At 44.8% G+C, this 13,908-nt stretch overlaps 1 protein-coding gene across 1 annotated transcript in view; it reads left to right on the top strand.

The window, feature by feature from the left end:
• The first annotated feature begins 10,351 nt into the window (after positions 1-10,351).
• The window catches only part of LOC145358630 (procathepsin L-like), a 28,027-nt gene continuing 24,470 nt past the window's right edge, over positions 10,352-13,908 (top strand). The window contains exons 1-2 of the mRNA XM_080212845.1: positions 10,352-10,492; positions 12,993-13,115. Coding sequence (XP_080068971.1) covers positions 10,361-10,492; positions 12,993-13,115 — 255 coding nt within the window. The 5' untranslated portion in view covers positions 10,352-10,360. The remainder of the gene's footprint in view (positions 10,493-12,992; positions 13,116-13,908) is intronic.

A 13,908-nucleotide genomic window follows, 5' to 3' on the forward strand; every position in this document is an offset into this window, starting at 1 on the left:
CTTCCTTATTTCCCAAGAGGAGGTCAAGTTTTGCCCCCTCTCTAGTCGGGCCATCCACATATTGAATGAGAAATTCCTCCTGATTACATTCAACAAATTTCCCTCCATCCAATCCTCGAATACTGTGGCAGTCCCAGTTAATGTTGGGAAAGTTAAAATCCCCTACTGTTGCCACCCTATTTCTCTTGGAGTTATCTGTAATCTCCTTACATATTTGCTCCTCAATTTCCCACTGACCTATAGTACAACCCTGTCAGGGGGCCTATAGTACAACCCCATCAAAGTGATTTCCCCCTTCTTATTTCTCAGTTCTACCCATATAGACTCAGTGGCCGAACCCTCGGATATATCCCCTCTCAGTCCGGCTGTGATGTTTTCCCTCATCGAAAGTGCAACTCCCCCTGCTCGCCTACTTCCTGTTCTAGCTTTCTTATAATGTGGAATTGCTGGCGTTGGACTGGGGTGGGCACAGTAAGTAATCTCACAACACCAGGTTAAAGTGCAACAGGTTTATTTGGTAGCATGAGCTTTCCGGGCGTTGCCCCTTCATCAGGTATGTGAAGTGTTGGGTTCACAAACAGGTCAAATCTAGACACAAACTCAATGACAAGAGAATGGTTGGAATGTGAGTCTTAACAGGAAATCAAGTCTGTGAGTGGAGACAGGGTGAAGCACAGATGTGGATTGTCTCAAACAAGGACAGTTAGTGAGATATTGCAAGTCTTGGGAGTTACAGATCATGTGACATGAACGCAAGATGCCGGTTGAGGCCGTCCTCATGTGTGCGGAACTCGGCTATCAGTTTCTGCTCAGCGATTCTGCGTTGCTGTGTTAGATATTAAGGAGGCAAAAGATTTAGATTCAGGCAGGAATCTTACAGCCATTCACACCGGTGGGACTTTCTGCTCTCACTGCAGTAAACAGAGATTTGGCCGAGCTCCAAGTTCTCCATCCTCGCTACAGCAGGCGTGACCCATCGGTAAGATCACGCCCCGAGTCTCTTCATTCTCAGTCAGCACGCAATCGTGTTTGTTAGACGGATGGGAAAGGTATGGGGTTAGGATAGGGGAGAAGGCCTGTCAGAGAGTCAGTACAGACTCAACCGGCTGAATGGCCTCTCCTGCACTGTAAGGACTCTCTGATTCCATGCAGTGTGTGCACCCAATGGGTGAAACAGTCAGGTGTCGAGCTTCCTCCACCGTTGTGCCAATGGGTAGCTGAGTCTCTGAGGTATTTGGTTTCACCACAACAGGTGCAGGAAATAATCGCAAAGGGACTGGAATGGTGGTCTGTCTAACAAGTGGACTAGAATTCAGGGTGCAGGAGGCGTGTGTCAGTTAAAGAAGGTCTCAGTTAGAACATCCCTGGAATATTGTGAGTGGTTCTAGGGACCACACATTAGGATATAGGCCTTGGAGTGAGTGGGCTGGAGATTGAGCAGAGTCACACGTGGTCACCAAGGATTACTGTGTGCGATTGTTTTGCTGAAACAATTCTCACCAAAGTTTTGAAGATGGGGAACAGGTCAAGAGCTGGAGAAAAGCCAGTTCCTTTGGGTCGGGAGTTGAGACCACGGCCCATCATTTAAATTTAGATTCAGATGTTTCAGGAGTGTAATTTTGAAATCCTTTGACACACAAAGTGTGCTGGAACTTTGCACTCTCTTCCTCAAACAGCCATTAATGTGAAATAAATTGTTCAGTTTAAATCTGGGTTTGATGGATTTTTATCATCTGAAGATCTCAACTAATGGGCTGATTCCACCCCCCTCCCCCATGACATGTTTCCCGGTGGAGGGAAGCGTCCCACCAGTGTCGATGGGCTTTCCCGTTGAATCCGCCCCACACTGCCGGCATTTTGAAAAGGCATTGGATTTTGGTCACAGATCAGCCACAGTCTCGCGAAATGGGCTGGCACAGTGGCACAATGGTTAACACCGCTGCCTCCCAACACCAGAGACCCAGTTCATGACTGGCCTCGGGTCACTGTCTGTGTGGAGTTTGTACATTCTCCTCATGTCTGCATGGGTTTTGGCTGGGGGCTCCGGTTTCCTCCCACAGTCCAAAGATGTGCGGGTTAGGTGGATTGGCCAGGATAAATTGCCCCTTTGTTTGCCAAGATGTGTTGGTTAGGGGGATGAATGGAGTCAATATGTGGGGTTACAGGGATAGGCTGAGATAAGATGCTGTGTCAGAGAGTCAGTGACAAAGGCCTCCTTCTGCACTGTAGGGATTCTATAACTTCCTCCTGTTCCCATGTTCCTACACAGACAACGAAGGATCCATGGAATGAATGATTGGTTAGAGAGGAGGATGACACACTGGAATCATTTCACAAACAATTCTGGCTGCGTTAACTAGGGAGAACCGAACACACTTCCTGATGTGGAAAGATAAGGTGAGCTAAAATTATATTTTCACAAGCAGCAACCTCATTTCTTTTTCAGAGCAATTATCAGTTTTACTGTCACCATTATTTTTGGTAAAATGTTCCATGCTCTCTCCATCATTATTTTGGCAATGATTATGAACATGAACCAAACTTTCTCCACTTTATCGCATCTATCAATGTCCAATGACAACATTCTGTTCCCATCCCAACCTAATCTGTCAGTTCACTGAGTCCCAACAGGAAACTTGGATTTCTGACTCTCTATTCCTTCATCTCAGTCATTTATCAATGGAATGAAAAGCTGAGGCCCCAATACAGATCCCTGGGAGAAACCACGAGCCACATTCTGCCAATTGGAGCACAGACTGATTATCCCCACTGTCTGCCTCCTACTCCCTCACTCATTCCTCACTCAAATCAATAGATTGTCTCCATTTCTGTGTGGAGTTTGGGTCACTGGAGTGTGGGCTTGGGTGACTATCTGTGTGGAGTTTGCACATTCTCCTCGTGTCTGCGTGGGTTTCCTCTGGGTACTCCGGTTTCCTCCCACAGTCCAAAGATGTGCGGGTTAGGTTGATTGGCCATGCTAAAAGTTACCCTTAGTGTCCTGAGATGCGTAGATCAGTGGGTAAATATGTAGGGATATGGGAGTAGGGCCTGGGTGGGATTGTGGTTGGTACAGACTCGATGGGCCAAATGGCCACTTTCCGTACTGTAGAGTTTCTATGATTTCTATGAATTCCCTTGACCCTGTTTGTGCTGATGAAGTCTCCAAGTCTTTTCTCAGAACTAAATCCTCTCATCCCTTAACACAAGTGGGAATCATTTCCTCAGGCTCTCTCCCGCTCCAGCACCATTACATTACTGATTCCACTGGGAGAAACTCCAGGGAATTTTACCCTAAACGGGGAATGGGCAGAAAGTGTAACAGTTATAGAAAGATCAGAAGAATAGAAACAGAGAACTGGCAGTAGAAATGGAGAAATTTCGGTCAGCGGTTATAACAAACTCAGTGAACTAATGTTCAGAATGTTGCGAAGTTGCCTGAATTGTAAAACTTGATTTCTCCAGGTCTTGCAGCAGCAGTTTTGTTGCAGAATCAGAATTCTCTAAGGCATGTTCATGTTGATGTTCTCAATGTGCAGAGAGCAAACAAGTCATTCCATCTTCCTCACAATTTTTGCCTGGAGCAAGTGACCTGTTCTTTCAATGGTTGTTCTTTGAATATTTGTAACTACGTCAGGAACCTTATCCCCAAATTTGGAAGAACTCTGTAACGACACAGAGAAGGAAAATACAATTAGGTTTGACTCTCGTCAGCTTTGCTGGGATTGAATGTGTGTTACTGTAGAGAGCACAAAACCCAGTCCATTCTGTTCAAACGTGATAAATCAACATTGCCACAAATTGTCTCTTTTTAATATCTTTGAGCCAGACCAGGTGCTAGACTTGGAAGTTGGTGTGCATTTTGGTGATAGTGACCACAATTCGGTTACGTTCACCTTAGTGATGGAAAGGGATAGGCACGAACCTCGGGTCAGTAGTTTTAGCTGGGGGAAGGGTAATTATGAGGCTATTAGGAGAGAATTAGGAAGCATAGGTTGGACTAGGAGACTACAGGGACTGGGAACGTGCAAAATGTGGAGTTTTTTCAAGGAGCAGCGACTGTGTTGTTCATTTTGGTAGCAATATTAGGAAGGCAGGTCATTATTTGAATGGGTGTAAATTGAGAGAGGTGATACTCAGCGATACCTTGCTGCCGTTCTGCATCAGTCACTGAAAGTAAGTGCGCAGATACAGCCGGCAGTAAAGAAGACAAATAATCTGTTGGCCTTCATAGCGAGAGGATTTGAATTAAAGGAACAGGGATGTTTTACTGCAATTATATAGGATGTTAGTAAGGCCACAGCTGGAATGTACAGTTTTGGTGTCCTTATCTAAGGAAAGGTGTTCTTGCTATGGAGGGAGTGCAGTGTGGGTTTGCCAGGATGTTTCCTGGGATAGCAGGAATCCTGGAATTCCTATGATGTCTTCCCTGGGTAGGTTCATCCTGACCAGGCTCCTCCTGTGGTGCTGCCTGTTGCTGGCTCTGAGGCCTCTGTGTGTTGAACAGCGAGAGGCTGCCTTTGTCACTCCCTCTCCTCCTGCTCCTGATTGGAACATAGGAATCAGGAGCAGAAGTTGGCTCTGATCCTGCTCTGTGGGTCAATCCTAAATCGTGGCTGATCTCTTCCCACCTCTCTTTCGCTGCAGGGGTATTGGTTGTCTGAGACACAGAGCTATTCCAGCAATTAAACCGTGTGATGGAGGCAGACAGTGAGATGATGAGTGTCCATGGCTTTCACCCACACACCCCCTGGAAATCTGGGGGTCAGGAGATGCACGGAGGCCCTGGTGCCCAGTGGGGAGCCTGCTAAATGGACTTGCTTATGTCCCCCGGCCCGCTGCACAGCTCGAGCTGGGAGAATCACCCCTGATTTGTCCTCATCCTCATCAACCTGCCTGCCCCAAATTCATCTGTCCATGACAGTATCAATCGGAGTGTTAAATCACGGGTCAATAGATTTCTGATCAATAAGGGAATTAATGGTTATGGGGAGAAAGCGGGAGAGTGGAACTGAATCACTATCAGATCAGCCGTGATCTTATTGAATGGCGGGGCAGGCTGGAGGGGTTAGATGGCCGACTCCTGGTCCTATTTCTTATGTTCTTCTGAGTGACCAGCACACAGTCAATGTGGAGACAAAGTCCCATCTTCACACTGAGAAGATTCTCCATCCTGTTGTGTAGAGAGTGGGCCAGAGCTGGAACACACACTCAGCTCACTCACATTTTATCATCTTGATCTCAGCAACACCCATGCAGAGCACAGCAAGGGCAATGGACATGTGATCTGATATCAGCAACTCTCCAAATCTCTTCACACCCCGAATTGTGTCGAAATGCTGTTGCACTTAGTGGTGGTGACATCAAATTAGATGGATAAGAAATTGATGAGAGGAGATAACATTTCAAAACAATATTCTTGTACTCTTGCAAAAAAAGAATTTGATTCTTCAGCAGCACTCAGAGAGACGTGAGACAATCTCACTTCACCCCTTATCTCCCATTTCTCAATCAAAGGTGTTGCCATAGGTCTGAAGGGATGGCTTGTGGAAGGCTGTGTGTGTATATAATGTGGGAGTCTATCCACTGCCGTTCAGTGGAGCTGTTCAGAGGATCACTCCAAGGTGAGTTTGTCTCACTCCTTTTTAGTGTATATTGATTAATGAGGTGGAATGTGCTTGTTTCACTCTGCTCTGTGTGTGTATACGTCCAGACAGAATGGATACAAATGCATCAGTTTTAGGATTTTGGAGAATTGGTTCAGTTTTTTTCTTTCAAATCATCAGGTGGATGAGTTTCTCCTCCTCTGTGCTATTTTGTATGAGTTATTTTCAGGATGTGTCCAGTTCTGGTAAGGCCAACGTTTCTTGCCCATCCCTAACTGCCTTGAGAAGATGGTGGGGAACCTTCTATTTAAACTGCTGCCGTCCTTGTGGTGAAGGTGCTCCCACAGTACTCTGAGGTAGGAATTCCCAAGGCAATGACGAGAGAGCAGCAATATATGTCCAAGTGAGGATGGGGTGTGACTGGGAGGGGAATGTGGAGGTGAGCTTGATTCCAAGCCACTGCTGCTCTTGTCCTTCTTGCTGGTAGAGATTGTAAGGGAAGGAATAACCTTGTTAATTTGCTCCAGTACATCCTGTAGATCGCACATACTGCAGCTGCAGCGTGGTAGACAGTACAGGAGAAACTGAGTCTAATAGTAGGAGCACCAATCCAGTGAAATGCTGTATCCTGGATGGTGTTGTGTTGTTGTGGCTGCAGTTTCCAGATGAGTGGTGATTATTCCGTCACACTCCTGACTTGAAGCTTGTAGATTTTGGAGAGTTTCTGAATGGTCAGGAGGTGAGACACTTGTCTCGGAATACCCAGCCTCTGGCCTGCATGTATAGTAAAATATCTGACACCACCAGGTTTTAGTCCAACCTATTTATTTGATACTATACTCACAAGCTTTCGGGGTTAGCCCCTTCGCTCCATTCACCTGACGAAGGGGCTAACCCCGAAAGCTTGTGAGTATATTATCAAATAAATAGTTTGGACTAAAACCTGGTGTTGTCAGACTTTTTACTGCATGTATAACCAGAGTGTTGATAGGGCTACTCCAGTGCAGCTCCTGTTCAATGGTGAACACTATAAATTGGCAGCAAGAGAGCATTAGGAGGGTTTTATTTTTCAACAAAGAAATCAAAGTGAAAGGTTAATGGCCAGGAAGCAGAACAGCAAATTTGTAAAAAATAAATGAAAATGGAAACTAAATTGAGGAGCACTTGGAAATGTCAAACTTCTATTCTAACCACTCTGTAGGTAAAGAGGTTTCTACAGAATTCCCCATTGAAATAGTCAGTGACAATCTTATATCTATATTTCTGTCTCAGTTATCAAACCGTTTCATAATCTTGAAGTATCTGTTAAGTCACCTCTCGGTTTTCTGTTCTCTGGAGACGAGACCCTGCAACATCTTCACTGGTTGAAACCTCTCCGTATTATCATCCAAATCAATATTTGTTGCAATTTCTCCACTCTGTCCACATTGAAACGGGTCAGATTGAGGAGAGGGATTGATAAGAAATCAAAACAAATACAATAAAAACAAAAGAGGAGAGAGATCATCGGAAAGGATAAAGTCAGGGAGAACATTGAAAAGTGTAATTGGAATGAGGGAAGAGAAATCTAAAATGATCGTTAAACATAAAATGAGAGTTACGTCTTTTAAAAATGAGTTAAGCTGCGGGAACAAGCACCCTCTTTAACAAATCAATCACTAAAATATGCACAGATTAGGAAGGGAAAGAATTGAAACTTTGGAAAGTGAGGGGAAATCTGCATCAATCCTTTGTTAGGCTGGACTTAAAGGATGGAATAAAGTTCTGGTCACAATAAACAAAGAAACAGAGGCGGTGATGAGGGTACAGAGAAGATTTACAAGAGATACCAGAAATGCGAGGGTATGTCAGGGAAAAATAAATTGCCTCTACTCTGGAAGAAAGAAGGATGATCAAAAGGAGATGTTTAAAATGATTCAAGTTTTTGACACAGCGATAGAGAGAATGTTTCCCCTTATGGGGAAGAGGAAAACTAGGCGCCAGATAAGAATGTCATCAAGAAATCCAATCGAGGATTCTGATAAAACTTCTGTATTCAAAGATTGGTGAGGGTATGGAGCTCACTACCCCATGGATTGGTTGAAGTGAATTGTCTCACAATGTCTAAGGAGAAATGAGACAAAGATATAAGGGAGAAGGAATCGAGAGTTGAATTGATAGATTTAGATGAAGAAAGATGGGAGGAGACTGGAGTTGAAGATGAACACTAGATTGGGTTGGATGTGATGAATGGCCTGTTTCTGAGTTGTATGTTCGATGTTATCCAATGGAATCTGATGTCATCCTTTTAATGATGTGGATTTCAGAACTCCAAGTGTGGGTTATCCAAGGTTTTATCCAATTTTAACAACTCAGTTTCTCAGTTCTCGCCTTGTTGAAATGAACACTTGGCTTTTTTTGAAACCTCATTCACCCAAACTCCAACCTTTTGTATAAAAGCAAAATCCTGCCGATGCTGGCAATCTGAAATAAAAATGGAAAACGCTGGAAACACTCAGCGGGTCGGGCAGTGTCTGTGAAGAGAGAAACAGAGTTAATGTTTCAGCTGAATGACCTTTCATCAGAACTGGGGAAAGTCAGAGGTGTAACAGGATTTAAACAAGGGACAAGTTGGACCAGGACAAAAGGCAGGTCTGTGATAGACTGGAAGGCAGGTGAGATTGAATGATATCTCACCAGATCTTTTGTTCATTTCTTTTGTTGCCCAGTCACCTTTCCCTTTGGCTGTGTGAGACTAACCCCCACTGTCACTCTGTGCACAGTGAGTGTAATTATTGTTTAGAATGTGTGTGTGTGTGTGTGTGTGTGTGTCAGTCTGTGTGAAAATGACAACAATCAGCATCGCCTAATTGTGATACATTTACCATGAAATATCACAGTCTAGTTCTCAGAGGCTGATGTTCCCTTCTGCTGTTCCCTGGAGCTATGATGGGGAGGGAGAGGAGGTCTTTGTTCCCAGTGATTACCAATGTAAGAAGATCCTGAGAGGCAGGATTTATGAACATTTGGAGAGGTATAATATGATTAAGGATAGTCAGCACGCCTTTGTCAAAGGCAGATCACGCCTTACCAAACTGATTGAATTTTTTGAAGATGTGACTCAACACACTGATGAAGGAAGAGCAGTAGATGCAGTATATATGGACTTCAGCAAGGCATTTGATAAGGTGCCCCATGCAAGGCTTATTGAGAAAGTAAGGGGGCATGGGATCCAAGGGGACATTGCTTTGTGGATCCAGAACTGGCTTGCACACAGAAGGCAAAGAGTGGTTATAGATGGGTCATATTCTGCTTGGAGGTCGGTCACCAGTGGAGTGCCTCAGGGATCTGTCCTGGGACCCTTACTCTTTGTGATTTTTATAAATGACCCAGATGAGGAAGTGGAGGGATGGGTTGGTAAGTTTGCTGATGACATAAAGGTTGGAGGTGTTGTGGATAGTGTGGAGGAATGTCAGAAGTTGCAACGAGACATTGATAGGATGTAAGACTGGGCGGAGAAGTTGCAGATGGATTTCAACCCAGATAAGTTGAAGTGGTTCATTTTGGCAGGTCAGATAGGATGGCAGAATATAATATTAATGGTAGGACTCTTGGCAGTGTAGAAGATCAGGAAGATCTTGGGGTCCGAGTTCATAGGACGCTCAAAGCAGCTGTACAGGTTGAAGCTGTGGTTAAGAAGGCGTATGGTGTACTGGCCTTCAGCAATCGAGGAATTGAGTTTAGGAATCGAGAGATAATGTTGCAGCTATATAGGACCCTGGTCAGACCCCACTTGGAGTACTGTGCTCAGTCCTGGTCGCCTCATTACAGGAAGGACGTGGAAGCCATAGAAAGGGTGCAGAGGGGATTTACAAGGATGTTGCCTGGATTGTGTGGCATGCCTTATGAGGATAGGTTGAGGGAACTCGGTCTTTTCTCCTTGGAGAGACGAAGGATGAGGGATGAGCTGATAGAGGTGTATCAGATGTTGAGAAGTATTGATCAAGTGGATAGTCAGAGGCTTTTTCCCAGGGCTGGAATGGCTGCCACAAGAGGACACAGGTTTAAGGTGCTGGGGAGTAGGTACAGAGGAGACATCAGGGGTAAGTTTTTCACCCAGAGAGTGGTGGGTGTGCGAGGAATGTGCTGCCAGCAACGGTGGTGGAGGTGGATTCGATAGGGCTTTTTAAGAGACTTTGAATTAAGTACATGGAACTTAGTAAGATACAGGGTTATAGGTAAGTCTAGTAATCTCTAAGGTAGGGACATGTTCAGCACAACTTTATGGGCCGAAGGGCCTGTATTGTGCTGTAGTTTTTCTATGATCCTAATACTTATTTGGATGTTAACTCCATGTTCAGAGAACGCTATTCTCTGCTCTGGTGGGGGCCTTTTCAATTTTATTGTTGGAATGTAGCTGTTGCTGATAAGGCAGCCGTTTCTTCCCTTCCCAAGTGACAGTTTGATTTTCGTAACAATCCAACAGAGTTTTGGTCACTTGAATGTCTATGTTTGATCGTTTGTGTTAATGCATCAAGACAATTCAACAAACTTCTTTGCAGGAATATTCCAATCCACAGATTATCACCATGAAATATCTTTCTCTGCTCAGTGAGGCTAAAATGTAAAACAGTGAGAGCAATTGGAAGTTGATTGTGGAGGATAATATTTGTACATTGGCAGAATAATTTTCCCACACAGCTATTTTCCCATCAGTGTGTGAATATTGTCCACTCCATGTTTAATGCCATTGGTTTTGCTCCATTAGATTGTCCAGCATGAAGGTCTCTCTGTTTCTGGGCTGTGTGCTGCTGTCTATTCTGGTTGCAGCCTCAGGCCACACATTTGATTCAAAACTGGATGAAGACTGGAAGACCTGGAAATCACAACATGAGAAGGAGTACACCAAGGTAAAAGGGGGATTTGTTCCAGTCTGGAACCTATTCCAAACATTCAGCTCACTCTCAAGGGGAAAGGGATTCCACACAACTGGTAAATTATTGAGAATTTTTACTTGGAGTCAAGGTGGGAGAGATGAGTTCACAGTTGGGTGGAATGAGTGTGTGAAGCGAAATTGAAAAGATATTGGTCCTGAAATTCCATGGGAATTCTCCCAGTCTCTAACTCCAGTCGAGGACTGCATCAACTCTCAGTGAAACAGCAGAGAGTTGGTGTAACTCAGAATTCTTGGGTTTCACTGGATTCCTGCTTTAGTTACCATAGATACAGCTTGAGAAATTAAGGATCATTATTTTTAAATATATTGAGATTGTCCTCACACACACCAATCAGAATACATCTCCAAAATCATAGAGACGACAAATCCCATCTGTAAACTATATGAGCTTTCTTGTTCCCCTATTATCCAACTTTCTGTTGACAATCCAATATCCAGAATAAAAATATTGTTCTTGTTCAGCTCTTTATTCTTCTGTTATTTCCCTCTGTTTCCCAGTACAGGTATTCAATCTGGTTTTTTTATGTGTGTGTGAAGATGGATGAGTAACTTGTCCAGTGAGGATGAGAGGATAGAAACATTACTGCATTTTTTTCCTTTTTCTTCATTCATGTGATGTGGGCATCACTGAGTATAGATCAGCAATTACTGCCCAAACCCCAATTGTCCACATCCATGTCATTGTGTTCCCATGTCCCTGCTGCTCTTTTCCTTCTAGATGGCAGCAGTCGTGGGTTTGGAAGATGCTAAGAAGCCTTGGTGAGTTCCTCCAGTGTGTGCTGTAGATGGTACACTCTGTGTGTCAATGATGTTTGTGGATGTGGTGCCAATCAAGCGGGGCTGCTTTGTGCTGGATGGTGTCAACATTCTTGAGTGTTTTTGGAACTCCACTCATTCAGGCAAGGGGAGGGTATTCCATCATACCCGTGACTTGTGCCTTGTAGGTCGTGGACAGGCATTGCAGAGTCAGAAATGCCACAAGATTCTAAGTCTCTGGCTTGCTCTTACAGCCACAGAATTAAGATATCTAATTTAATTGAGTTGAATTTCTGGTCAATGGTAACTCCAGGACGTTGATCAGGGGACATTCAGTGCCATTGCATGTCAAGGAGTGACGGTCAGATTCCCTCTTGTGGGAGACGGTCATTTCCTGGCACTTTGTGTCTCACTTTGCATCACTTTGCCGCACAAGAGGTTATTACAGAAGGTTAGGGGGCATGGAGTTGGGGGTAGGGTGTTAGCGTGGATAGAGGAATGGCTGTCAAATAGGAGGCAGAGAGTGGGGGTCAATGGGTGCTATTCGGATTGGCGATTGGTGACTAGTGGAGTGCCCCAGGGGTCGGTGCTGGGGCCTCAGCTATTTACCATTTATATAGATGATCTGGAGGAGGGAACCGAGTGTATGGTGTCGAAATTTGCTGATGACACAAAGATTGGTGGAACGGCAAATTGTGCGGAGGGTGTGGAAAGTCTGCAGAAGGATCTAGATAGGCTGGGCAAATGGGCGAGGGACTGGCAAATGGAATTTAATGTTGGCAAGTGTGAGGTTATCCACTTTGGTAGGAATAATGGTAGGAAGGACTATTACTTACATGGCGAAAAACCGCAGCATGCGACGGTGCAGAGGGACCTCGGGGTCCTTGTGCATGAGTCGCAAAAACCCAGCCTGCAGGTGCAGCAGGTGGTCAGGAAGGCGAATGGGATGCTGGCCTTCATAGCGAGGGGGATTGAGTATAAAAGTAGGGAGGTCTTGCTGCAGCTGTACAGGGCACTGGTGAGGCTGCAGCTGGAGTACTGTGTGCAGTTTTGGTCGCCGCACTTATGCAAGGATATTTTGGCCTTGGAGGGAGTGCAGAGGAGGTTTACTAGGCTGATTCCGGAGTTGAGGGGGTTGAACTGTGAGGAGAGGCTGAATAAACTAGGCTTGTACTCGTTGGAGTTTAGAAGAATGAGGGGAGACCTCATTGAGACATATAAGATGTTGAATGGGATGGATAGGATAGAGGTGGAGAGGCTCTTCCCGCTCAGAAAGGACAGTAGGACTAGAGGGCACAGCCTCAAGATAAGGGGGGTGCGGTTTAGAACGGAGTTGAGGAGGAACTTCTTCACTCAAAGGGTGGTGAATCTCTGGAATTCTCTGCCCGTTGAAGTGGTGGAGGCTGCCTCGCTAAATATATTTAAGACGCGGGTAGATAGGTTTTTGATAAGCGACGGGTTTAAGGGTTATGGGGAGAAGGCGGGAAAGTGGAACTGAGCCACTTCAGATCAGCCATGATCTTATTGAATGGCGGGGCAGGCTCGAAGGGCTAGATGGCCTACTCCTGCTCCTATTTCTTATGTTCTTATGTCCTTATGTAATTTTACTCCAGCGTTTACACCAGGTTTTTAAAGCTATTGTATAATTTTACTCATGAAAGATGTGAGAATCTGACTGAATAAATGTCTTTACTCAGGAAGAAGAGATCCACAGGAGAAAGATATGGGAGGACAATCTGAGATACATCAAACAGCACAACCTGGAGTACTCAATGGGGAAACACACATTTACTATGGGAACGAATGTGTTTGCAGACCTGGTGTGTATAAGATGTCTAGACTTGGATTTCAATTAAATATTATTTATAGAACATAGAACATGACAGTGCAACACAGGCCCTTCACCCCTCGATGTTGTACTGACCTGTGAAACCAATCTAAAGCCCATCTAACCTACACTCTTCCAATATCATCCTACCTCTGACATCTGTCCGATATCTATCACCCCTTAATTTAAAGCTTTGTCCCCTCGTGTTAGCCATCTCCATCTGAGGAAAAAGGCTCTCACTGTCCACCCTATCTAACCCTCTGATCATTTTGTATGCCTCTATTAAGTCACCTCTTAACCTTCTTCTCTCTAACAAAAACAGCCTCAAGTCCCTCAGCCTTTCCTCATAAGACCTTCCCACCAAACCAGGCAACATCCTGGTAAACCTCCTCTGCACCCTTTCCAATGCTTCCATATCAATGCTCCTTATAATGCGGCGACCAGAACTGTACGCACTACTCCAAGTGCGGCCACACCAGAGATTTTGACAGCTGCAACATGACCTCATGGCTCCTAAACTCAATCCCTCTACCAATAAAAGCTAACACACTGTACGCCTTCTTAAAAACCCTATCAACCTGGGTGCCAACTTTCAGGGATCTATGCACATGGACACCAAGATCTCTCTGCTTATCCACACCACCAAGTAACTTACCATTAGTCCAGTACTCTGTATTCCTGTTACTCCTTCTAAAGTGTATCTCTTCACACTTTTCCACATTAAACTCCATTTGCCACCTCTCAGCCCAGCTCTGCAGCTTATCTATGTCCCTCTGTAACCCGCA

The sequence above is a fragment of the Carcharhinus amblyrhynchos genome, chromosome 26, assembly GCF_965287045.1.
Source record: "Carcharhinus amblyrhynchos chromosome 26, sCarAmb.v2.hapA, whole genome shotgun sequence".
Lineage (NCBI taxonomy): Eukaryota > Metazoa > Chordata > Chondrichthyes > Carcharhiniformes > Carcharhinidae > Carcharhinus > Carcharhinus amblyrhynchos.